General features: G+C 49.3%; 2 protein-coding genes across 11 annotated transcripts in view; one reads left to right on the top strand and one right to left on the bottom strand.

The window, feature by feature from the left end:
* The first annotated feature begins 6,061 nt into the window (after positions 1-6,061).
* On the top strand, positions 6,062-11,834 carry LOC105491012 (ISL LIM homeobox 2). The gene is made up of 6 exons (XM_011757082.3): positions 6,062-6,296; positions 7,170-7,359; positions 7,634-7,896; positions 9,648-9,931; positions 10,504-10,671; positions 11,091-11,834. Exons 1-6 carry the CDS (start codon positions 6,239-6,241, stop codon positions 11,205-11,207), a joined length of 1,080 nt encoding a protein of 359 aa, XP_011755384.1. The 5' UTR covers positions 6,062-6,238; the 3' UTR covers positions 11,208-11,834.
* A 5,688-nt stretch (positions 11,835-17,522) lies between these two features.
* LOC105491013 (S-phase cyclin A associated protein in the ER) overlaps positions 17,523-23,032 on the bottom strand; it is a 560,926-nt gene continuing 555,416 nt past the window's right edge. For 8 of the 10 annotated variants that reach the window (XM_071100885.1, XM_071100886.1, XM_071100887.1 and 5 more), the window contains 3 exons: positions 20,531-20,582; positions 18,470-18,510; positions 17,523-18,061 (listed from right to left, as the gene is read on the bottom strand). In XM_071100885.1, coding sequence (XP_070956986.1) covers positions 17,975-18,061; positions 18,470-18,510; positions 20,531-20,582 — 180 coding nt within the window. In that variant the 3' untranslated portion in view covers positions 17,523-17,974. The remainder of the gene's footprint in view (positions 18,062-18,469; positions 18,511-20,530; positions 20,583-23,032) is intronic. The other 2 variants (XM_011757083.3, XM_011757090.3) reach the window with 1 other exon arrangement.

Raw genomic sequence — 23,032 nt, 5'->3', positions numbered from 1 at the left:
TCCAGGTCATGGCTCTACTGCAGCCTCTTCTCAGTGCTGACCTGCACCTTCCTGCCTTCTCTTTCCCGTCTCTACTACTGCCTGTCTCAGTGAAGGGCACTCGTCCATCCAGGGCCTCAGCTGCAAACCTGTCCCATTTGGCAAGAGGCTGGCCTCTCTGCAAAAAAGGCATCCAGTCCTGCTTCAGGGAATCCATTCCCTTTGGAGCTCATTCTGTCCCTCTTTCCTTCCCTTTCTTTCTCATTTTGCCCAGGACCTGGATCTCGGCAAGAGGAAAAGTACTTCTAGAAGAAAGCAGAACACTAGAAGGTTAAGACCCATGGTTGGGAATGCCAGTGCCTTTGGCCAAACTGCTCAGAACCACACCCAAGTCACACTAGCCAGCCTGGGTTCCCCCTTCTGGAAAGATGAGGAAAATGCAGCTTTCCCCCAAAGTCACTGGGCACAGCTCCTTCCCATGGCCTCATCCCCTCCTAAGATCTGGGCTTGGGAGGGTATCCCTGGGCTACCCTCAGAATGTGATTTGGAAAGAAATGACAGTCTCCATATATATATATGGAGAGAGATATATATATATAAAATTATAAAAATATATATAAAATATATATATATGTATTTTTTTTTTTTTGAGACGGAGATTCTCTCTGTCACCTAGGCTGTAGTGAAATGGTGCTATCTCGGCTCACTGCAACCTCCACCTCCTGAGTTTAATCAATTCTCCTGCCTGAGCCTCCCGAGTAGCTAGGATTACAGGTGTGCATCACCACACCTGGCTAATTGTTTGTATTTTAGTAGAGATGGGGTTTCACCATGTTGCCCAGGCTGGTCTCGAACTCCTGAGCTCAGGCAATCCACCCACCTTGGCCTCCCAAAGTGCTGGGATTACAGGAGTGAGCCACTGCACCCAGCTCCATATATATATATTTTTAAAGGGTTAATTTTTCTCCTCCTTGTGTAATGACCCCATGTGGTCTTTTTATCTCCTCCCCACTGGCTACTCCCCATTGATACCCTCAGGACAAGAGTAGTATAGATTATGGGTTGGTTTGTTTTAATACAGAATCACCTTGGCATACGTCCATGATAACCCAGGTGACAAACAAAACTATTCCCATCTGGACACACTCAAGTGCCACAGGTTCATAACCAGTATCATGGACAGCTGTGGGGTGTGGGATTGAGTCTCATGGATGGCTGTGGGGTGTGGGTTTGAGTCTCATGGATGGCTGTAGGGTGTGGGATTCAGTCTCAGTCACAGTCCCATCTCTTTCCTAGTTGTGTTAACTTTGAAGGTTATTGGTTTATTTATTTCTCAGCAGCTGAAAGATGATATTAGGACCTGCCTCAGAGGCAGGGCCAACTTCACAGAAACCCTGTATATGGAGGGGCAGGACACACTTGGTTTGATGCTCTGCCATTGCTGTCTTGAATTTTTATTTTTATTTTTTTGAGACAGAGTCTGTCTCTGTCCGAGGCTGGAGTTCAGTGGCACTATCTTGGGTCACTGCAACTTCTGCCTCCCGGGTTCAAGTGATTCATGCCTTAGCTTCCCGAGTAGCTGGCACTACAGGCATGTGCCACCATACCTGGCTAAATTTTGTATTTTTAGTGGAGACAGGGTTTCGCCATGTTGGCCAAGCTGGTCTCAAACTCCTCACCTCAAGTGATCCACCTGCCTCGGCCTCCCAAAGTGCTGGGATTACAGGCGTGAGCCACCACCCCAGCCACTGAAATTCTTAATAATTTTTTAAACAAAGGGTTGTGAATTTTTATTTTGCAATGGGATCTGCAAATTACGTGGCCATTCCTGCTCAGGAGATTGGTGGGCACTTTAATGAGACCTCATACTGCTGCTTAGCCCAGAGCCCCAGCTACAACACGTGCTCAGTAACTTCGGGAAGAGAGAAGGGGGCTCAGGAAGGAGGGAGAGGGGCCCAGCAGTGCCTATGGGTACCTGTTTGCTCAAAGGGAATCTGGGGCTGGGGAGGCAGGCAAGGCTGGGGAGAAAGCATAGGTCTTGGATGTCAAAAAGCCTGAAGCCTGACCTTGACTTGCCAAGTTTCCTCCCTGCCCCCAGGCCTTAGTTGCTTCTTTGAAACATGGTGCTCCATCCCCATCCCAAAAGCAAGTTCTCAGACACCTGTGGTGGGTGAAGATGTGGATGCTGAGGCTGTCTCTTGCCTGCTGTATTCAATGTCTCCAACTACCTTTGGAGAAAAGTAAAAGTCTTTGGGAGTGGGGCAGAAGGAGAATGGAGGGGGATGGAGACTGGAGCAAGAGGAGAAGCCTGGACCAGTGACTTAAGCTGGGCAGCAAGGTCTCAGCCCTGGACAGCAGAAGTTCATCCACAGGGACTCCAGCAGGAAGAGGTCTGGCCTGGGTCAGGGGACCTGGCTTCTGGCTCCATCTCCATCACATGCTGGGTAACAGGTCACCAGGCCTCATTTTCCTTTCTGAGTGAGGACTGACAGTGAGGACTGATGCTCCCACACTAGCAACAGCCTCCTCTGTGTTGGCTGGACATTGTGCATGGGGCTGTGCCTTTGTGAGTGATGTGGTAGAGGTTTTGGGGAGAAAAAATCAGGGAGACTTCTCTGTGCTTCTGAACTCTCCCCAGTACAGGCTAGTTTTATGGGATCAAGCATAGCTATGGAGCTCAAGCTGCTATTCCTGATAAGGAGAAAGTGCTCTAAGACCCAGGATACAAGGCACCCAGGTCTCCTGCGTGCCAGCCTGGGATGTGGAGAGCATGTGGCCCCTCCATACCTGAGAAGGGAGCAGCCAGGAGGCAGAGAACCAGGGCAGAGCCACATCCATGTTGCCTATGGCCGTGCCCAGCAGGTGCAGGTATTTTCTTCTCTCATCTCAGTGCTGGTCTCCCAGGGGTGGCTGTGACCAGAAGTCACACATGGAGTGATTTTGAAATGGATCTCTGGTTTTACAGCTCCAGAGATGTGAAATGGGTGAATGGTGGAGCTACACTCATGTGGCTCTTCAATGGCACAGTGAAAAAAGCAAGCAAGATGGAGCCAGACAGCCTGGGTTCAATGCCAGATCTGATTTAATCTGTGACCTGAGGCAGTAACTTCCCCTCTCTGAGCCTCAGTTTCCTCGAGGATTGGAGGGGCCCAGTACTACCCACAACATGACATTACTTTTAAGACCTAACAGGCTAACAACAAGGGCTTTGCACATGGTGGCCCTGAACAAATACTTGTTTTGACCCGGCTTCCCAGCATCCCAGAAGAGGCAACCCTCTCCAAACGCCACCTCCCTAGTGGAGTCTCAAAGGACAGGGTTTTCTGAACGGGAAGGAAGAGTTTCTCTGGGCAGTAGAGGGTTAAAAGCTGGGCCTATGATTCCTGCCTGGAGCTGCCCCCTCCCCGCCAGCTGTCTGAACCCCTGAATTATAGATTTGTTTGCTCCTGGCCTGGCGAGCAAGACCTAGTAGGTACTGGGAGCCAGGCCTACTCCAGGGTCACCTGAGGGTAGGGCCACTGGGCCAGATGCACCTCCTCGCTCTACATGCAGACACACAAACACCAAGAGTCCCCTCCCAGTTCTGACTGCGCACCCACATTCACAGATATAACCTGTACACAAAGTCTATGCACAGACTACACATCTCCAAACCCCATCTACACAGCAGACACACACAGAGCAAGCACACATCGAAATACACAAAGAAATCATCAGATGACACACCCTGAGACATACTTAGAACTCCCCTCCCCACCCAGACACATGCAGGCAGGATGGGCAGAGGCTCCCGACATAAGGATACAGCCACAATCATAATTGTCATAATTAACACATATAGAGTACTTACTCTGTGCTAGGTGTTGCTCTAAGCCCTTTCCAGAGGACAGTTTATTTAATTCTTACAAAATAGAGATAGCTACAATTATTATACCTCCATTTTACAGATGAGGAAACTGAGGGAAGGAGAATTAAAATAAGATGCCCGAGGTCACACAGGTGGCCTGGCACAGCCTCAGGCACAGATACCCACCCCCTCACTCTTGTCCCCCATTTACATAAACACATTCCTTCAAACGCAGCATCCCCCAACCCCTGACCTGCCCGCACACACTCAGGGTGAGTGCTCTTTGGGGGACTGTTGACTGAAGAAGCAAGAAATGGCCTATTGGCTGAGGGGTGGTAAGCTGTAACAAGAGCCGGACCGGTGGCCGGGCGCGGTGGCTCACGCCTGTAAATCCCAGCACTTTGGGAAGCCGAGGCGGGCGGATCACGAGGACAGGAGTTCGAGACCAGTCTGACCAACATGGTGAAACCCGGTTTCTCCTAAAAATACAAAAATTAGCCGGGCGCGGTGGCGCTCGCCTGTAATCTCAGCTATTTAGGAGGCTGAGGAAGGAGAATCGCTTGAACCCGGGAGGCGGAGGTTGCAGTGAGCTGAAATCGCACCGTTACACTCCAGTCTGGGCGACAGAGCGAGACTCTGTCGCAACAAGAAAAAAAAAAAAAAAAAATAGCCGGACCGGTGAGAAGACTAGACCTTCTAAAGGTAGAGGCGGAGGTCAAAAGCCTGACACTACTGTACGGGACTTAAAGCGCTCGGCCCAGCGCGGGGCCGGTGAGGAACGTTCACCGTGGACCATGGTCAAATAATGTTAGCGTGCACTCGGGGCCTCGCCCTGGCCCTCTGCAAAGCCTGGGCCTGCGATCTTGGCTACACCCGTTTCGAGGCCAACCAACGTCACGCTCTTAGTAGAACGGCTGTAGCGACTGCGCCCTCAGGCCCACAAGCCCGAAGGTCTGGGCCAGGATCTGGAATGGCGGTGGAGACACTTTATCCGCAGGCGTTTCACCTTGCGCCCCACCCAGGCGCACACCAAGTTCTTGGTACTCCTTTTACTGGGAAAACAAGAACAGACACCATGGTTGGATAAATGTTATTTGTAATTAATGGGCCGGTCTTTGAACCCTTTCAAACAAAACCCACAGCGATTTCTTTGAAAGAAAGAATGCCTGGACTCTGCTCAGAACTCTCAGATTTTCTCAGGACCAACGAGCCGCCGCCTCGCAGATAGCACTGTAAATTACCCAGCGTCTCACGTTCGTTTCTGATTATTTGCATTGCAGTGGGTTTGTGAAATGAAGCACAAGAGTTTAGAAAAATCTTTTATTTTGGAAATGGGACGCGCAATCGACCCCAGCAGTGTTCCTAGAAGGAGCTATGCCATTTGGGTGGGGGAAAAATGAGGGGGCGGGGGAGTCCATGTTACATTTAAAACAACAACAAATTAAAAGCAAAACAAAACAACAACAAAAAAAGGAGGTGGAGGAGGAGGAGGTGGTGGTGGAGGAGAGAGGAGGGGCAGCAGCAGCGGCAGCAGCAGCAAGGATGGAGTCAGTACCCGTCCCAGTCCCGGGTGAGCGCATTTGGATCTGGGTTCTGGCTCAACCCACTTAATGCCCCAATCGGAAGTTTTCTACAGGTTGTGCGGACAGGAAAGTTTAAATAGAGTTTATCAGAAGCCAGGTGGTCATTCTCTACCCTCTCTCTCTAGCTTGGACCCAAAGAACAAAGGCACATGAGAGGAGAAAGGTGACCAGCTGGACGATGACGGTCACGTCCAATTAGACCCTCTTGTCTTAGGCTCTCTCGTCTTGAGAGTGGGTTTAATTTTTTTTTTTTTTTTTTAATTTATATAAGAAGGAGCTCTTAAAGGAGAGCCACCTCCACCCTCAGGTATCCATCACTCAGCTCCAGCGCGCCTGGGAAAACCGCCCCGAAAGTCCAAGAGGAAGCTCAGAGTTGTAACGGCCGCGGAGACAGCTAGGCGGTGACGCAAGGTCCAGTCCAGATTGCCAGACCGGGGCGGGAGAGAGGATCCTTGTAGGTTTCGGAGGTGGGGGGGGCTGCACTCCATTGTTCATTCCGGGCCAATCAGGGTTGGCCCACTTCCTCCCAGCCAATCTCCCTTCACCCCCAGCCTCCCAGCCAACCCACCCCGCCCATCAGCCCCGGGTCCCCTTCACCTCCCCTGCATCCCCGGCAGTTCTGGGGAAGCTTCGTGACGCCACAGGTCCCGCCCCCAGCTCCGGCCCGGGGCGAGTGCGTGTTGACGTCATGCTGCGTGCGGGCCGGTGCGGAATCGCTCCCTCAACTCCGCGGGGCAGTAGGAGTTAGTTAGCAAAGAGCCGAGGCCGAACGCGCGACCCTCGTTCTTCTGCCCCTGGCCGCACACTTTGCGCACATCTCTTTTTCTGCATGGTGGATATTATTTTTCATTATCCTTTTCTGGGTGCTATGGGTGATCATTCCAAGAGTAAGTCTTTCTGTGTGTGTGTGGGGTGGGGTGTGTGTGTGTGCTTAATATGCAAAATTTCTAATGCAAAAAAATGTTTAGTGGATTCTACAAGTGGCTTCTGTTTGTCAGGATAGTTTAAGAGAGGAAAAACGAATGCATATCTCCTGCAGGACTGCTTATCTTTGGGAATCCTGTTGTTTTATTTTATAAGTAAACACTGTTTCTCAAGCCGGCTGGGATGACTTTGGCTGCGAAATCTGCTTCTGTTTTGCGCAAAGGCAATTAGGTTTGATTTAGGGATGTGGGCCTTTTTTTTTTTTTTTTTTTTTTTTTTTTTTTTTTTTTTTTTTTTTTTTTTGGTGGTTGTTTGTTTGCCTTTCGGTGTTTCAAAGCTAGGAAGCTTTCTCTCGCTTGCTCTGGGATATTTAAACTAAGAAATGTCTGGGAGGATGAGCCGGGACTGCCGAAAGACGATGTGTCTGTGTTGGGATAGGAGGCAGCCGCTGTGAGTGGGAGTGTGTGAGCGGAAATGCCGGGACAGCACCGTTAGGTGTTGATGTCCAGGCTACCGCAGTGCCTGTGTATTTACTCTCTTCTTAGTTTCGTGTTAGCGTTTAGTTTCAAGACACGTCGACAAAACGACTGTGATTAATGAATGTACTAGCGAAATATTTGGGGGTAGGGGACAGAAGAAACCTTAAGCAATCCAGAAGATACTGGTTTTTCGTTTCCAATGCTCTGGACCTTTAGAGAGCTCATCACTTTTCCTTATGGTCGCAAGTCTTGAAAGAAAGCGAGAGAGCGAGCGGGCTGGGTTGGGGCTGGAGTGGCCGAGGCCGGCCGGGATCCGGGCAGTCAGGCCTGACGCGGCCCTGCGCCCTTCCCCGGCAGAGAAGCCCGGGACGGCCATGTGCGTGGGCTGCGGGAGTCAGATCCACGACCAGTTTATCCTGCGGGTGTCGCCCGACCTCGAGTGGCACGCCGCCTGCCTCAAGTGCGCCGAGTGCAGCCAGTACCTGGACGAGACGTGCACGTGCTTCGTGAGAGACGGGAAGACCTACTGCAAGCGGGACTATGTGAGGTGAGGCCGGCGGGAACGCGGGCTGGGCCACCGCGCGCCGGGGCTGGGGATGGCGGCCTGCCCGCGCGCCCCGGCCCTGCCCGGTGAGAAGGCCATCCTCATCCCGCATAGGTGCCGCAGCGCGCCCCCGGGCCCGGGAATGCCCGCAGGCGGGTCACCGCAGTCCCCTGGTGGGCCACAAACTGTCCTGGGCGCGCGCCGGGGCCGGTAGCAGCCGGGGAGATGAGGGCGGCCGCAGGCCCAGCGCTGACACCGCTGCGCCTTGGGCCCGCAGGCTGTTCGGCATCAAGTGCGCCAAGTGCCAGGTGGGCTTCAGCAGCAGCGACCTGGTGATGAGGGCGCGGGACAGCGTGTATCACATCGAGTGCTTCCGCTGCTCCGTGTGCAGCCGCCAGCTGCTGCCTGGGGACGAGTTCTCGCTGCGGGAGCACGAGCTGCTCTGCCGCGCAGACCACGGCCTCCTGCTCGAGCGCGCCGCTGCAGGCAGCCCGCGCAGCCCCGGCCCGCTCCCCGGCTCCCGCGGCCTGCATCTGCCAGGTAAGCGCGGGGCCTGCGCCGGGGTGAGCGGGGTGTGCTTGCGTGCTTGTGTCCCTAACGAGAAGTTGTCAGTTGTGTGTGGTTGGGTCTGCCGGGTTAGTGTTTTTCTGTATTAGTGCGGAACTGTGTGCTGGGAACAAGGTTGTGTGTGTTCTCGTGTGCCCGGGAGAAACTGCGCGTGCATATGAGTGAGCACGGGGAATTGTGCAGAATCGTGTTCTCCATGACCAGGAACATGCAGGGCACAGTGCTAGGAGCAGAATAGTGGATGACAACAGGGAATATTAAGTGGTGTCCGCCTTGGGGCTTGGATTAGGAATTTCTTGGAGGAATATGTGTTATTGTCAGAGGGGAAGGTTTGCTCAGGGGTATTTGTGTAAGTAACGCAGCTCCCAACTGGGAGCTGGGCAGGGGCTTGGTCAGCCAGGAGCCAAGAACCCAACCAAGAGGGGTTTTTGCCGTCTTGTTTTGAGGCCCAGTTTGATGAACAATTTAGCCAGGTTCTTCTGGGGAAGGGGGAGTGTTATCAATGCATATTGGACTCTCACTGGAATATTGTGGGTCCTAATCAGTAGCTGCCCAGAGATGGGGTCTGAGTGTATAATGGGCAGGTAGGGCTGAACAGAAACAGCGGTGCCTCTGCTCCAAGCAGGGCAGTTTCCCCCAGGTAGCCATAGGCCTGCAGCACAGATCCGCAGACCAGGCTGGGCCTCTCGGTGCTGTGTGGCCTTGCCCCACTCCTCCCCTCTCTGGATCTCCACTTCCTCCCTATAGAAAGAGGAAATTGGGCTGGATGGGCTTATTTATAAATATTTGTCCAGATCTAGAAATGCGTAGAGGGGAACATAAACCTAAATGGTGCAGTATAGATCCAAGGTGTGTAGGTCGGGAATGTAGAATGGAGATGTGAAATGGGAGGAAGCGGGTATTCAGTGCACCCCCATCTGGGATCTCGGAGAGGCTCCCCTTTGTTTGTTTCGGGCTTCAGGCTGCAGGCTCTGGAATCAGTCACTGTTTCCCCGGGATGGAGAGAACCTGGGGCCAAGCGAGGAGAGTGCCAGCGGCTGCTCACCAGCGTGGTGGGTGGGAGGCCACTGGGCTGGGGAACCTGGAGCCTTGAGGAAGAAGACCGGGGCGGAAGCCCAAGGGCGGGCAGGAAGGAACTGTTGCAGGCCCTGGAGGCCCGTCCATAACCCTGGATGAGTCTTCTACACATGTACCCTTCTACACATGTGCCCTGTCCAAATGGGCTCTGAAGGAGGGAAGGGCCCTCGTAGGCCCCCAGGATATGCGCACCTCCCACCCAGTCCCCAGAGCAGCACCTCGCCCCCGGTCCACGTCGTTCCCTTTCCCTCTCCAGAGTCCTGGGCGAGCCTCTTTCCTCTTCCTCTGAAACTCCGACTTCTTCCGGAGGGCTTCGCTCGTTCCGAGGGTCCTGTGACTGGAAGAGGCACATCCCTGAGTGGCCACTCACTCCCCGCAGCGGCCTGTCGCCGAGCTTCCTCGCCCTGCTTGAGCTCGGGAGAGATCGCTGCGGGGCAGTCCGGCCCGGGAGCGAGAGAAAGAACGAAAATGCACAGCTCTCTCCTCGTAAGGCGAACAGATGGAGAGGAAGAGGAACAATTAAACGAAATAAACAAAATAAAACAGAAACGAAATCGGGCCCCGGGGTCTCGGCCGCCCTGAGGTTGGGCTCCGGGCGGGTGGGTGGCGGCCCCTCGCTAACCTCTGGCCCCACCCTGTCCTGGCAGATGCTGGGTCGGGCCGGCAGCCCGCGTTGCGCCCGCACGTGCACAAGCAGACGGAGAAGACGACCCGCGTGCGGACTGTGCTGAACGAGAAGCAGCTGCACACTCTGCGGACCTGCTACGCCGCCAACCCGCGGCCCGACGCTCTCATGAAGGAGCAGCTGGTGGAGATGACCGGCCTGAGCCCGCGGGTCATCCGCGTCTGGTTCCAGAACAAGCGCTGCAAGGACAAGAAGAAATCCATTCTCATGAAGCAGCTGCAGCAGCAGCAGCACAGCGACAAGACGGTGAGCGGCCGCGGGGCCGAAGGCTCGATTTGGGTGGGGCCTGCGCTTCCGCCGCGGTATCTGTGTGCCCTTTTGTGGGAGAGCCCTGGGAGGTCCAGGGAGAACTGGGCGCTCCAGATGGTGTATGTCTGTACCTTCAGAGCTAGGCTTCCCTTGGATTTGGGGCTTCCTATTTTGTCTGGGATCGGGGTTTCTCCTTGCCCCAGGTGCAGCCCCGCGTTGCGGGTCCCGGGCGCTGGCGGAGCCCGGGGCGGCATGGCTGTGCGCAGCGCCCGCCAGTCGGGCTGGTGGGTTGTGTCCCTCTGTCCGCAGCTGCAGAAGGGTGGGAGTGCAGGCCTTGCCTTTCCTCACCGGGTGGTTGGCTCCCAGCACCGAGGCTGACCTATCGTGGCAAGTTTGCAGCCCCCGCAGATCCCCAGTGGAGAAAGGGCTCTTCCGATGCGGTCGAGTGTGCACCTCCCCACAAAGTAATGCAGACCCTAAATCACTCAGGGCCTGGAGCTCCAGTCTCAAAGGTGGCACAAAAGGCCAGACCTAACTCGAGCACCCAAGGCCTTCTGCTTGCCCCACAGAGCCTTCAGGGACTGACCGGGACGCCCCTGGTGGCGGGCAGCCCCATCCGCCATGAGAACGCTGTGCAGGGCAGCGCAGTGGAGGTGCAGACGTACCAGCCGCCGTGGAAGGCGCTCAGCGAATTTGCCCTCCAGAGCGACCTGGACCAACCCGCCTTCCAGCAGCTGGTGAGGCCCTGCCCTACCCGCCCCGACCTCGGTACTCTGCGGGTTGGGGATTTAGCCACTTAGCCTGGCAGAGAGGGGAGGGGGTAGCCTTGAGCTGAGGGGCTGGGGACAGCCCTAGGCGGTGGGGGAGGGGGAACAGAGGCGGGCTCTGAAACCTCACCTCGGCCCATTACGCACCCTAAACCAGGTCTCCCTGGATTAAAGTGCGCACAAGAGAGGTCGCAGAATTAACCAACCCGCTCCCCCCGCCCTAATCCCGCCCTGCGTGCGCCTGGGGACCTGGCCTCCTCCTCCGCTGGGCTTGCTCTCAGCCGGCGACCGGTCCCCAAGGGACATTCCCCGACTCGGAGCACGCGGCCCTGGAGCACCAGCTCGGGTGCCTCTTCACCTGCCTCTTCCCGGTGTTTCCGCTGCCCCAGGTCTCCTTCTCCGAGTCCGGCTCCCTAGGCAACTCCTCCGGCAGCGACGTGACCTCCCTGTCCTCGCAGCTCCCGGACACCCCCAACAGTATGGTGCCGAGTCCCGTGGAGACGTGAGGGGGACCCCTCCCTGCCAGCCCGCGGACCTCGCATGCTCCCTGCATGAGACACCCATGCTCAGGCCATTCCAGTTCCGAAAGCTCTCTCGCCTTCGTGATTATTCTATTGTTATTTATGAGAGAGGACCGAGAGAAACGGTCTGGACAGCCCAAGGTGCCAGGATGCAACCTGCTTTCACCAGACGGCAGACCCCTGCTCCGAGGACTCTTTACTTTTTAAAAACCAGAATTTGGGATTTACCAGAGTTAGCTCTGCCCTCTCCTCTCCGCGTGGCCGCCGCTCTGTCCCTTCACGCCCCACCTGTATCCCCACCTCGGCCGGCCCCGAGCTCGCCCACGTGGACCCCCGCCCTGCCCCCGCTCCGCGCTCCCTGGCGTCTTCGCCTGGGCTCTAGCGGGGAAGAGGAAGGGGATAACTCAGAGGAACAGACACTCAAATTCCCAAAGCGCATGATTGCTGGGAAACAGTAGAAACCAGACTGGCCTTGAAAATGTTTTAAGTTATTCCACGGAGGACAGAGTGTGTGAGCCTTTGCCGAACAAACAAACGTAAGTTATTGTTATTTATTGTGAGAACAGCCAGTTCATAATGGGACTCGTATTTTGATCTTAATAAAAAATAATAACCCGGTGTGACGCCGCTCCCGTGTGCTGTTGGCGCGGCAGGAGTGCCGGAGGAGGCAAGTCCACAGGTCTGGCTGGCGTCGGCTGCCGGGACTCCGCGTGCTGCGGGCGGGGCGGGCAGGGTGGGGATTGGGTGCGGTCGAGGGGTGGGCTGGGCGCATGCGCGCTGAGGCCCTCGCAGAAGCAGGCATGCCCCACTGGCGACCCCTGGGCAACTGGCGGCGGAGGCCCGCGGGCAGGAGGCGGGACTCATTTAGGCGGGAAACCTGCAGCGCTCGTGGCAGCTGAGCGCCGGACTCCGGCCTAGGGTCATGCCGGCAAGGGCATGCCCCGCTCCTGGAACCGGCCTTGGCATGGCGCCTGCCGAGCTCCTAGCCCCACTCTCGTTCGGCGCTGCCGGCCCTCCCGGCGCTTCCTTCCCCGGCGGTCCGCGGCTCTGGGTGAGGCTCGAAGCCCCGCGCGCTGCCTCTGGCCCTGCGGCCCAGCAGCAAGGCCGACCTCGGCCAGACCGGGCGGCAGTGACGGGCCTTGCTGCGCGCTGTTCCCGGAGTGGATGCGCGACGTGATCAATCCGCGGCATTTATTAATTCCCCAGTCTAGACAGAGGCGGGGCCGGGCGGCGGCTGCTTATCTGCGTTTGGCATCACCTGCAAGCGATACACCGAGGGGCCGCAACGAGCCCCCGCTAGGAGGGCGGCTGCCGGGAAAATAAGTCCACCCAGAACCAGTCTGGCGTGTCCTTGGTTTATTTTCTTTCCAGACCGAAGTGGAGGGGGTCTGGGGTGGCCCGGGTGGGAGGGGGGCTGGGAATGGCCCCTGGATATGCCGTGCCCAGGTCACTTGGTGTGACATTTCAAACCCCTGCTACTTGTTTTCTTGAAAACCGGCTTTAGTGATCGCAGGAAATAACCGAGAGATACTGAATCTCCAGTAGGCCCCCGGGCAAGCGCGCACACACAAAAGCAAAAAACCCAAAAAGAAAGAAAGAAGAAGAAGAAGAAGAAAAAAAACTAATGGAGGCTCAGGTTTTACTCTTCACAGATATTTAACCCTTTGGCAGCCTGGGACAGTTCTTTTCCAAGACCAGCCTTCACCGCTGTTGTAAGAACCTCTGGCGTTGAGTTGCCGTTTCCTGGTCCCCGAGTTAAGGGACCCACAAGCGTATCCTTTGTCCAAGGTTGTTTTTAAAGTGGGCAACGCCCTCACTGGGTAGGGGATGGTTGCCATTTTAGCTTAGGTAGAGGCTGGCAAGGAAAACGTGTCTGGGGGGCCAGGTAGTCTTTAGAGAAGTAGGTGCCTTCTGTTAACCGTGGCTACTTGGATGGCCAGAGGCCACTGTGGGTTTTTCAGCAGCGCTTTTGGCAGAATTCCTTCACACTCCCACCACCCCACTTCCAGATGATAGAAGGCTTGCTGGCAATTACTGAAAGAAAATGGGAGGTGGTGGGAAAATGGAGCTGCATTTATATTTTACTTCCTGAATGTCAAGGTGACGCTAGCACAAATATTAAAGGGGACATTCCCCTTCTTTGGGATATAGGAAATGGTGCTGCAAACTTAGAGATAAGGCAAGAGATACGCAGAGTTAATGAGGACCAGCTTTACCTCTCAAGTGCCCAGAAATGGCTTTAATAATCAGGTCTGGGTTCTTTGAGGCTTCCTTCCTTTAACTTAGACCATTCCTTCCCAAACAAATACAGATTTCTTTTACCTTCTGGCTGGCCATTAGACAGGGGGCTAAAACTTCCACTAAATCTCACTTTCAAAAACTTCTGATTTATCCAGAATATTTGGGTTTTCTTATTTTTTATTAAAAAGGAAATAACAGGTTATTGAATAAAGAATTTCATTAATGGTTAGCTCTGAATTTTTGCTTTTGATTGCAGTGTTTTAACGCTATGAATGGAACCGTCTAACATTAGTTATCTCTTTCCTCATCATCCATGAATCAAAAATCGAATTTCTCTTTTTGATATTTATATGATTGTGTCTTTTTTGAATACTGGGAAGTTACTTAGATAAAAGTGGTTATTGTGTGTTAAGATTCCTGCATCTGTCTGTATCGCTGTATAAAACATTACAAGCTTTTCTCTGCCATAGTTGCTACCCACCTAAAGGGGTGCATCGTTTTCTCTCTGGGTTTCCAGGGAAAAGGTTCAACTCTGAAGCCTTATTACAATGGTCCCTAGTGAGGTGTCACATCTACGCTTGGTTAGTTACGTTAATAAATATCAGTTTTACTGGTTTCCAGGTCATCTTTAAACATCTTCTGTAATACAGTAGGGATTTCCCCGTAAATTAAATTACCTGTAACAATTACAAGTGTTGTATTTTATGCTTACTGAACTTTTAACATGAGATACCCAGTTGTGTAGTAAAAACTCAATTCAATAAAAGAGGCCATAGGTGGAAAGTGGGAGTTATTTAGCTAGATTCACTTTAGAATATGATTTTCTCAGAAGACTTAACTATTAATTTGGATAGCTCTATGCAATTGAGGCAGGAAAGGGATTCCCAGACATGGAAAGTTTATGGCTGTAAGTTTTTACACAAAATTTAATACATATTGAAAGACTGCATAATTCTGGGAAATTCAGTCCCTGTGGCAGTATTCCCAACAAACTTTAATATTTAATGGATTGTGGAACAGAAATCAGGCTTTATGTTTTGAATGTGGAATAACAAAGCTCAATTTTGTCAGCTGCAAATACAGCATTTAAATGGATATTGTCTAAGATCGTTCTCTAGAAAATTTGAGGTTCCACCTCTTCTGCCTAGGGGAGGACATAGATGGCCACACATTTAGTTAACTGTGCTTTCTCATGGGTGTTCACCAGAGAGAGCAAGAGAATTAGCCAAATAGCAGCATGCTAGAGAGAGAAACAATGGATGAGTATCTGCAGAGAAGCTCCCAGTGGAGTGGTGATAAAAGCAGGAAATTCAGAGTTTATTAAGCTGATGCGGGAAAGATTAGAGGCTTTTAAATCGGGGTCTGATGGATGTAAAAGTAAACTTTCTTGAAAATACTGGGATTCAGTGCAGTTATGAGGATTGAGTGGCCAGGTACAGACTGGCACCTTGTTGATGGAGACTGTGCATGAAAGATGCAGATGAATAGAGCTAGGTTGAGAGTAGTCATGAGAGCAAGGGCACAACCAGGAAATACTCCTTTGGGATCCAGATGTGGAGTTGGGTGGGGAGCGGCTCAATGTATAAAGCACATTCGGGGCCCCAGCAACAATCCTGCCAGAGAGGCGGGAGTGCGAGGTGAATCCAGCCATCTGCCTCGGTGCCTCCTGGTCCAGAAGGTCAGAGCCAGCGGGGCAGTGGGACAAGGCGTGAGCCCGGGGCCGGCAGGAGCTCAGGAAGGCCGGTTCCCCGTTGGGAAAGAGCGTGTTTAAGGCGTGGTTTGAGAGTAGCCAACTGGAGACCCCCGGGTTCGGGCGTGGGGGTAGGGAGCAGGGATGAGGAAGTGGAAGAATAGGGGATTGTGAGGAGTAATTTCTTCCTAGATTATCGAGACTCAAGACTTCCCAGAGCGTGGCAAAGAGCCCTGGAAGAAATAACCCAGGAAGGCCGCGGTTGGACCAAGGCTTCCCGGGGCCAGGTTCAGGGTTCGAGGTGCCAGCCGCGCGACTGCTGGAGTCTGGAGGGCGGGAGAGTGGCCGGGCCCAAAGCTGAGGCTCTGACGTCCAGTTGCGCGTCTGGGGCTGCGTGTTCCGCAGAGCTCCGGGGGAAGGGAGCCGCTGCCGCTGCCGCTGCCGCTGCGGGGAATTGGCTTGGGCAACGCCGCTGAGCGTTCGAACGTCGCTGCCCCCGGGCCTCGGCAGCCTCTCCTACCTGACTCAAATTCTGGGCTGTAAAGCCGGGGCGAAGTTGTCGCTTTCACGCCGAACACGCCCAGTCGCACCGTCAACTTCACAGTCTGGGCCCAGCAGAGGCCATTCGCCTCCGCCCAGCGGTCTCCGCTGCGGCCCCTCAGCCTCGGAAGAACCGGGGGGCGGCCCTCGCCCCGGGAGAAAGCAACCTGTGGCGGCACTGCGTCCTCGCAAGCTGCAACGAGACGCGGCTGCGCTCACCTGGGCGTTGCGCTCCTTCGAGCCCCGGAGAGTTTAGAAGCCGGAAAAGCTCAGGGAGCTGGAGCTTAAATTGTCCGGGCCGGGCCAGGGCGCCCGAAAGCAGCGAACTCGAGACTCCCAGGAACCGCGTGCGCCGGGAGGCACCGGGGCGCTCCCGGGCTGGAGCCGCGCAGGCTCCCGGCTGGGTGGGGCCTGGGTTTGCTTCTCACTCCTCCTCCTCTCCGGGACGAGGGGGCAATGAGACCGTTCAATTAAATGTTTAATTGCGAATTCTGGTATGCTTTCTGGGAGGTTAGTCACAGCTGTCTCAATTATTTATGGCTTCTGGCAAATTTCCGACCAGATAAGTATATTCTATTGTGAAGCGTCTTGCAGGAAATCTTATAAATACTTGATGATTCTTTTCAGCTGCAAGGATGCTGCGTCCACGCCTCGAGAGCGCGGGGCCAGCGAGCTTTGGGAACTCCTGTTCCAGGTGTGGAAGGAGCCTGCGGCCGACACCTGCCTCCTTCCCCGGGGTCGCTCACTGGGCCCGCGGCAGCCCCCGCCCGGGAGGAGCATTGGGGGCGCCAGGGGCCACCCCTCGGCCTCGCAGGCGCGGAGCTCAGCCCGGCCCTGCGGCTCCGGGAGTTGCTGAGCACCCGCGGCCGGCGGCTGGAGTCCTGGGTCCCGCTCCCCGGTGCCCGGCGGCGGAGTCGCCACGCGAGGCGGGAGGGGTGGCCCTAGACCCCGTCCCTCTGGCTTGGAGCTGCCGGTCCCCGCCCTCGAGCCGGAGCGCGGCGCTGGAGACCCGCAGGGTGGGGTATTGGCTGGGCTGAGCCCCGGAGACGCCAGGGTCCCGCGGCGGCTGGGGCGCCGATCGCATAGGGAGGAGCTCGCTTTTTTTTTTTGTTTTTTTTTTAAACCAGACCTTTTAATTTTCTGTTTTCAAAGAAGTAAAATATAGCAAATATGTAACCCGGCAGCTCTGTGAGGCTTCAAATAAGAAGGGTCCAGAACACTAGGTGGGTAAGTTTGATTTTGAAAAACATAAAACTTCTGTATTTTCCAGTCCCTCCCCGCTCCGTAGTCTCCGAGTCGAATACATTTTCACATCTTTTTTTCCCAACCGGATCTTTTTTCTTGGTAATGTTTGATCATTATCTGACAGAAATTACTACTGATGTCACTCAGTGAACGGCTTAGCACTGACCGTGAGCTTAAGGTGGAGAAACGATGAGAACAAGACATGAAAAGGTCAACATCTCCAGGCAGACACTGAGAAGTGAACAGGAGTTGTGTGAAACTCATTCAGAACCATTTCGACCTTTTGTGTGACTTTTACTTCAGCGTTGCTTCATTTCACAACCATGAGAGAAAATACTCTAGGGTGATTCACTAGGACACATCTTTTTTATCACTAATTTTTACTTAGGAGAATAATTTCAGCTTGGCAATGCCAAGAGAGGTTCTCAGAATTATCTGCTAGGAGAGAGGTTCTCAGGCAGACCAATGAATACAATGCCCTAAGTTGATTTCAAATAGTCCCCAAACATATTATGTAGTCAGAATGTAAAAGTGTTGCAAATATCTTTACCGTAGACCTTTAAAAGTTAAATTTAGAGCAGGTAAACTTTAATTAAGTCTTTATTTAAGATACTTCAAGGGGTGGAGTTAACATTTTTCTTTCAGATTCATATTTCCTTAACATGAAAAGTCAACAATGAAAACAGAATAAGTTATTTTATTACAAGAACACAACAGACTTGCTAATTTTATGTCTACTTTCACCAATATTACAAATGCAAAGTATATATTATCATAAGATGAAAGTTATCAAACTCCAAGATATTTTGCATAAATGAAATACACTCAACTTGCAAAATTAGCAAGTAGAACATTCAAGTATCTACAGTCATTATAAATAGTGTAAAGTACATGCCATATCTACAGTGTGGTGAGAATATAAACATGTGAAAATGAGTTCTTAAGGAACAATTAGAATGTTTGTTTGAAAAATTTAAAATATTAACAAGGGTACTCAAATACAGAATCAACCAAAACATTTATTTTTTCTCTTTTTTCAAGAAAAACTGTCGAGCTTCTTCCCAGGCCTGCTGAGGAAATCTGTTAGCCAGCTCAAGATAGTCTTGGGAACCAAGGCATTTCCCTGAGGGGGAAAAAAAGAGAAAAAAGTGAAATAAAAGAGGGTTAAATTCTTTGAAGATTCATAAATTAAACTTATTTTGATATCTGAGTATAAAATGGAGATATCCACTTCAAATAAACCATGACACATTTTAGGTAAATAAGGTGATTGATCTATGTGTATCAATCTATCTGTAGTATAAAATATATGACATATTTTAACCACAATCCAGTTTGTGCTTTAACATATTCAGACATTAACTCTTACATAAATTACAAAAAAAGATGTTTTTGGACTCCACAATGAGAAAAAAATTAGCAACCAGGCAAGCACAGTGGTGCATGGCTGTAGTTCCAGCTATTTGGAAGGCTGCAGTAGGGGGACTGCTTAAGCCCAGGAGTTAGAGGCTATAGTTTGCTATGATCGCACCTGTGAGCAGTGACTGTACTCCAGCATAGGCAACATAGACCCTGTCTCAAAAAAAAAAAAAAAAAAAAAAAGGTGAACAAACTAAAATGACAGTCCTATATTCTATCCTTAAGTTAGCCATGAAAGGGGAAAACTTTATGTAAATGATGACGTTTTCTGAAAGTCTATTTAATTTAAAACATGAATGTAGTTTAAGTATATCTTTAAAATTATTCAAATCTGGCACTGCCTATCTAACAAAGCAGTAGGAATGAATGACAGGAGCTTTACTGGCCAGTGGCATAGGTAAAGTAAACAATTGCAGCTAGACAGGCAGTGGGTATTTGAAAACCAAAATTCTTCCTGGGCAATAAGAATGTGGTGTTACTAAGAGCTGCTTTTATACTTAAAGGTTTACCTGGACAATGAACTCAAAATATCTTGAGACATTTTATGGGGACTTAATCTAGGCAAAAGGGGAACAAATAATCCAAGTTGCAAACTGGCAACTTAGTGAGGCATCATCATTAAAAAAAAAAAAAAAAAAGCAACATATTATGAGTTGTCATTAACATAGTGATGACCCTTTCTGAGCAAAGGAGAGACCAGTTCCCTATTTGCTGTTCTGTGAGTTAAGCCTACTGTAACTGGGGAAAGCATGAATAGCAGGGAAGATGGTCCCTTGGAAAAGAAAGAAGGTTCACTTCCACAGGCCTCAGTCCACCAAGCAGACAGAGGCAGCTTCTGGGACTGTGTCTTCCAGACCATGTAACAAATTGTGACTCATCTTTATGATCAGGAGAAAGAGTAAGAAAAAAATGCTTATACTTCTTAGTGGCAAACAAAACAAAACAAAACAAAACTGCTGTACAACTGAAAATAAATAGATTTTTCCAAGCATTTTAATTTATTCAAAATAAAATTGTAAGAATAGTAACACATTTTGCTGATTTCTCCCAAGTATCCGCCAGTAGTTAAACCAAACAGAACAAAACAAAACAAAAAGGGCTGTGACTGGGTCAGGGCAGAACTGAACTTGCAGACTAATTCTTGCTCAGACAAATGGTACCGACAAGGATGCTGACTTGAATTTCTGAAAAGTCGCATAGCCTTCTGTTTAACTTTTCTGGGTGCCTGAGTCAATAAAATGTCTTTTTTTTTCCTTCATGATATTGTAACAGCTTTAGTTATATTTTCTTTGCACTTTTCAACACCTGTCCACTGTACAGGACTTTTTTTGTGTGTGTGAAAGAGTCCAAGGTAACACCCCCAACCCCCACCAAGTAAGGGTTTCTTGGTGGGTACCCTAAAGGGTCCTGCTGGGAGTGTACCTCTAAATGGCCACTTTAAAGACTATCAAATTAATGGAAGAATTGAAGAAGATCTGGATTAGGGTCTCATTCATCAGAGATGCTGTCATAACCGCCAAAGAGCAACTTGTACTTCTCAATTACAGTCTGGGTAGCAGAATATTCAAAAAAGTAAAAATGCGGTAACAATTCTAAATCTCTGACTCTGATCACAGCAAACACCCCAGCAGGAATGCTATAGGAAAAAAAAAAAACTTGTATATCTTTTGCCCTGGACTTTGCCAATTTGATGACTTTTTCTCCATGTAAAACAATTATTTTCAAAACAAAAGTTCAAGTACTCGAACTTAGGGGGAAATTGTGGGCTACTATTACTGATAACTTTATTCTGAACATGGATAAGGAACCAGACCTATGTGATTTCAGCATTTATGCAAGTAATGTGGGCCAATATTAATGATCTGGCTCCTGTATTACAAAGCAGCTCTTTAGTGATTATTCACCATTTAATATATCTTGCATGAGATGATTATTATACAAAGATATTTGTGCTTTTCTTTTACTCCCATAGATTTCTATACATATTTGGATGCATTCATGCTTCATGACAAAATTGATTTTTTTACTTACTGAAATATACTTGGTATCTGAATCTCAAATGTTAGGTTATGTATAAAATTGTACATACAATGTAAAAGTTCCAGAGGAAAGGATAAGAAAGATGTCCATTTGACTAACACACACATGAAATTTGATTTCAATAGAGACATACCTTTGGGTTGGTAAGGCTGGTTTTCTGCTTGACCTGGAGTCTGTGCCAAATCCTGTATGAGGAGAGAAAAGTGTTTTTCTATCAATGCTATGAACAGAGAATTTCACTGAGGGTGGTTTTAAATATACTTCTGATTCATGCAACCACTTTTGTATGAATATTTTGGGGCCCAAATATAAATGCTGAAGAAACTGATGTTATGTAGTCCAAGTTCTCATAAATTTAAACCAAACAGTAATGACTTACATCTTGCTAAATTATCACCAGGAGACAGCTTGCTGCCTACTTTGGAAATTATAACTTTTTATCTAATAAACTAGAATTTAAGCCAAATTTGCTATCTTAAAATATCAACAGATTTTGATCATTTTCTAAAAAGTACAAATATAAGAGCCCTATGTATTCTGCAGCTAAATCTTAAAGTCTGGTAATTTTGCATGTAGATGGAAAATGAGAAATGTAAATATAATGTGTAAATCTTCAGAAACCTAAGACAATCCGCTCCCATTTTAATATCATTTTCTAGTAACTTAGTTATAATGTAACACATAGAGGCCTTGAGGAACCACTTTATAAACAAAAATCCTATCTATATCCATTCTCTTTAGCACAATTATTTATAGAAAGAAACTTGATTTAACTCCACAAGTCTAATATGCTATCTGAAATAAACTATATAAGAAATTTTTTTAGGATTTACAAAATTTGTGTGTTAAATACATAGTTTTTTTTTGTAATAAAGGTAGACTTAGTACTTTGATCAATATCAGATCAACACAAGAAATATATATATACTCTTTAGATCCTGATATCATTTGTATCATTATAAGTCATTGTCTATGCAGTTGAAAACACAAGGAACTAAGCTGATACAGAGGAAACTGGTTTCGCTCAAACATCACTGTCTTTGTTGAGGGCTCTCTGCCCACACCATAAAAAGCTGCACATCATCTCCCCGAAGTCCCTAGCTCCTTTTCCGGCCTTACTTTTCTCCACAGCACTTATTGCCACAGCACTTAGCATAGCATCTGACATACTATTTGTTTTACTAATTTTTTTTGTCTTTTGCTTGACTGTCCCCCACTTTAATCAAAGATCTGTGGAGGCAGGAATTTTTATCTGTTTTATTTGTTGCTGTATTTTGCAGTGCCTAGAGCAGTCAGTGCCCAGCACACTTTACATACTCAAACATTACCTGTTGAATAAAAGAATGAATAATCTGAATTTAGAAAGAGTACATTCTTAAAATTATCCATAATGTATTTGTATTTTCTTTTCTTTTTTTTTTTGATGGAGTCTCGCTCTGTCACCCAGGTTGAAGTTCAGTGGCGCGATACTGGCTCACTGCAACCTCTACCTCCCAGGTTCAAGCAACTCTCCTGCCTCAGCGTCCCGAGTAGCTGGGATTACAGGTGCCTGCCACCACGGTCAGTTAGTTTTTGTATTTTTAGTAGAGATGGGTTTTACTATATTGGTCAGGCTTGTCTCAAACTTCTGACCTCAAGTGATCTGCCCATCCCGGCCTCCCAAAGTGCTGGGATTACAGATGTGAACCACCACACCCGGCCCATAATGTATTTTCTATTTAATTTACTCCTAAGGCTCTAAAAATATATGAAGAATCCTAAGTGTTGATATGATGTTATATACTATAAAATTTCTTAAGATATTAACTATAAGACAGTTTTTGAAATCCATATTTGTAGATCTGAATATCTAATTTAACTTTTTTCCAGAAAATAAAATGTGGATTCAAACAGAACAATTAAGCCGAAAACAAAACTCTTCTAACGTAATTGATCTAGTTGTGTTTATTAATTATCTAATACAGGATAGTTTGGAAAATGTAAACTTCAAAATGCTGTCTAAGATGAGGGCTCCGGGAACTCCTTGGCTATCCTCGAGTTCGCAGCCAGCTGGGCACTATCATATCCTTCTGACAGTGATAGATGTATATTCACCAGAATATGGAAGAATACTAATACAGAACTCTGCTTTCTGTTTCATTATTCTGAAGACCAGAAAGTACTATCTACTCATCACATGTGTGTCATGGAGCAAAAACACATCTTATGGTGGAACATTTGAAAGAAATGGGAGATTTTCAGTACATAATGCTCTACAATGACAAAAAATTTCACAGGATGAGTTAGTAGCAAATGTTAAAGCATAGTCAACTTGGTTTTTCAGTTGACTGAGTTAATTTAGACGTGGAAATAGTACTTTGCTATGGCACTAATTCTGATTCTAGCCCTACAGGATTTAACTGGATCAGAAAAATATAAGGCTGTACTTGAAAGTTGTTTTACATAAAAAAAATCAATATAACATGTTTTTATTTTACACATTATATATATATGAAAATCATATTTATTTAAAAATGTATGACTAGTTTTAATTCATCTTTCTTCAGCAATTATTATCTATTTCCTATAGTTAGAATAAAAGCAAGATAAATACAATAGTTAAAGCCTTAAAGAAATCTGGCAGTCTTTTAAAAAC

Source organism: Macaca nemestrina, chromosome 7, assembly GCF_043159975.1.
Source record: "Macaca nemestrina isolate mMacNem1 chromosome 7, mMacNem.hap1, whole genome shotgun sequence".
NCBI lineage: Eukaryota > Metazoa > Chordata > Mammalia > Primates > Cercopithecidae > Macaca > Macaca nemestrina.
This window is presented reverse-complemented; position numbering and strand designations above follow the sequence as displayed.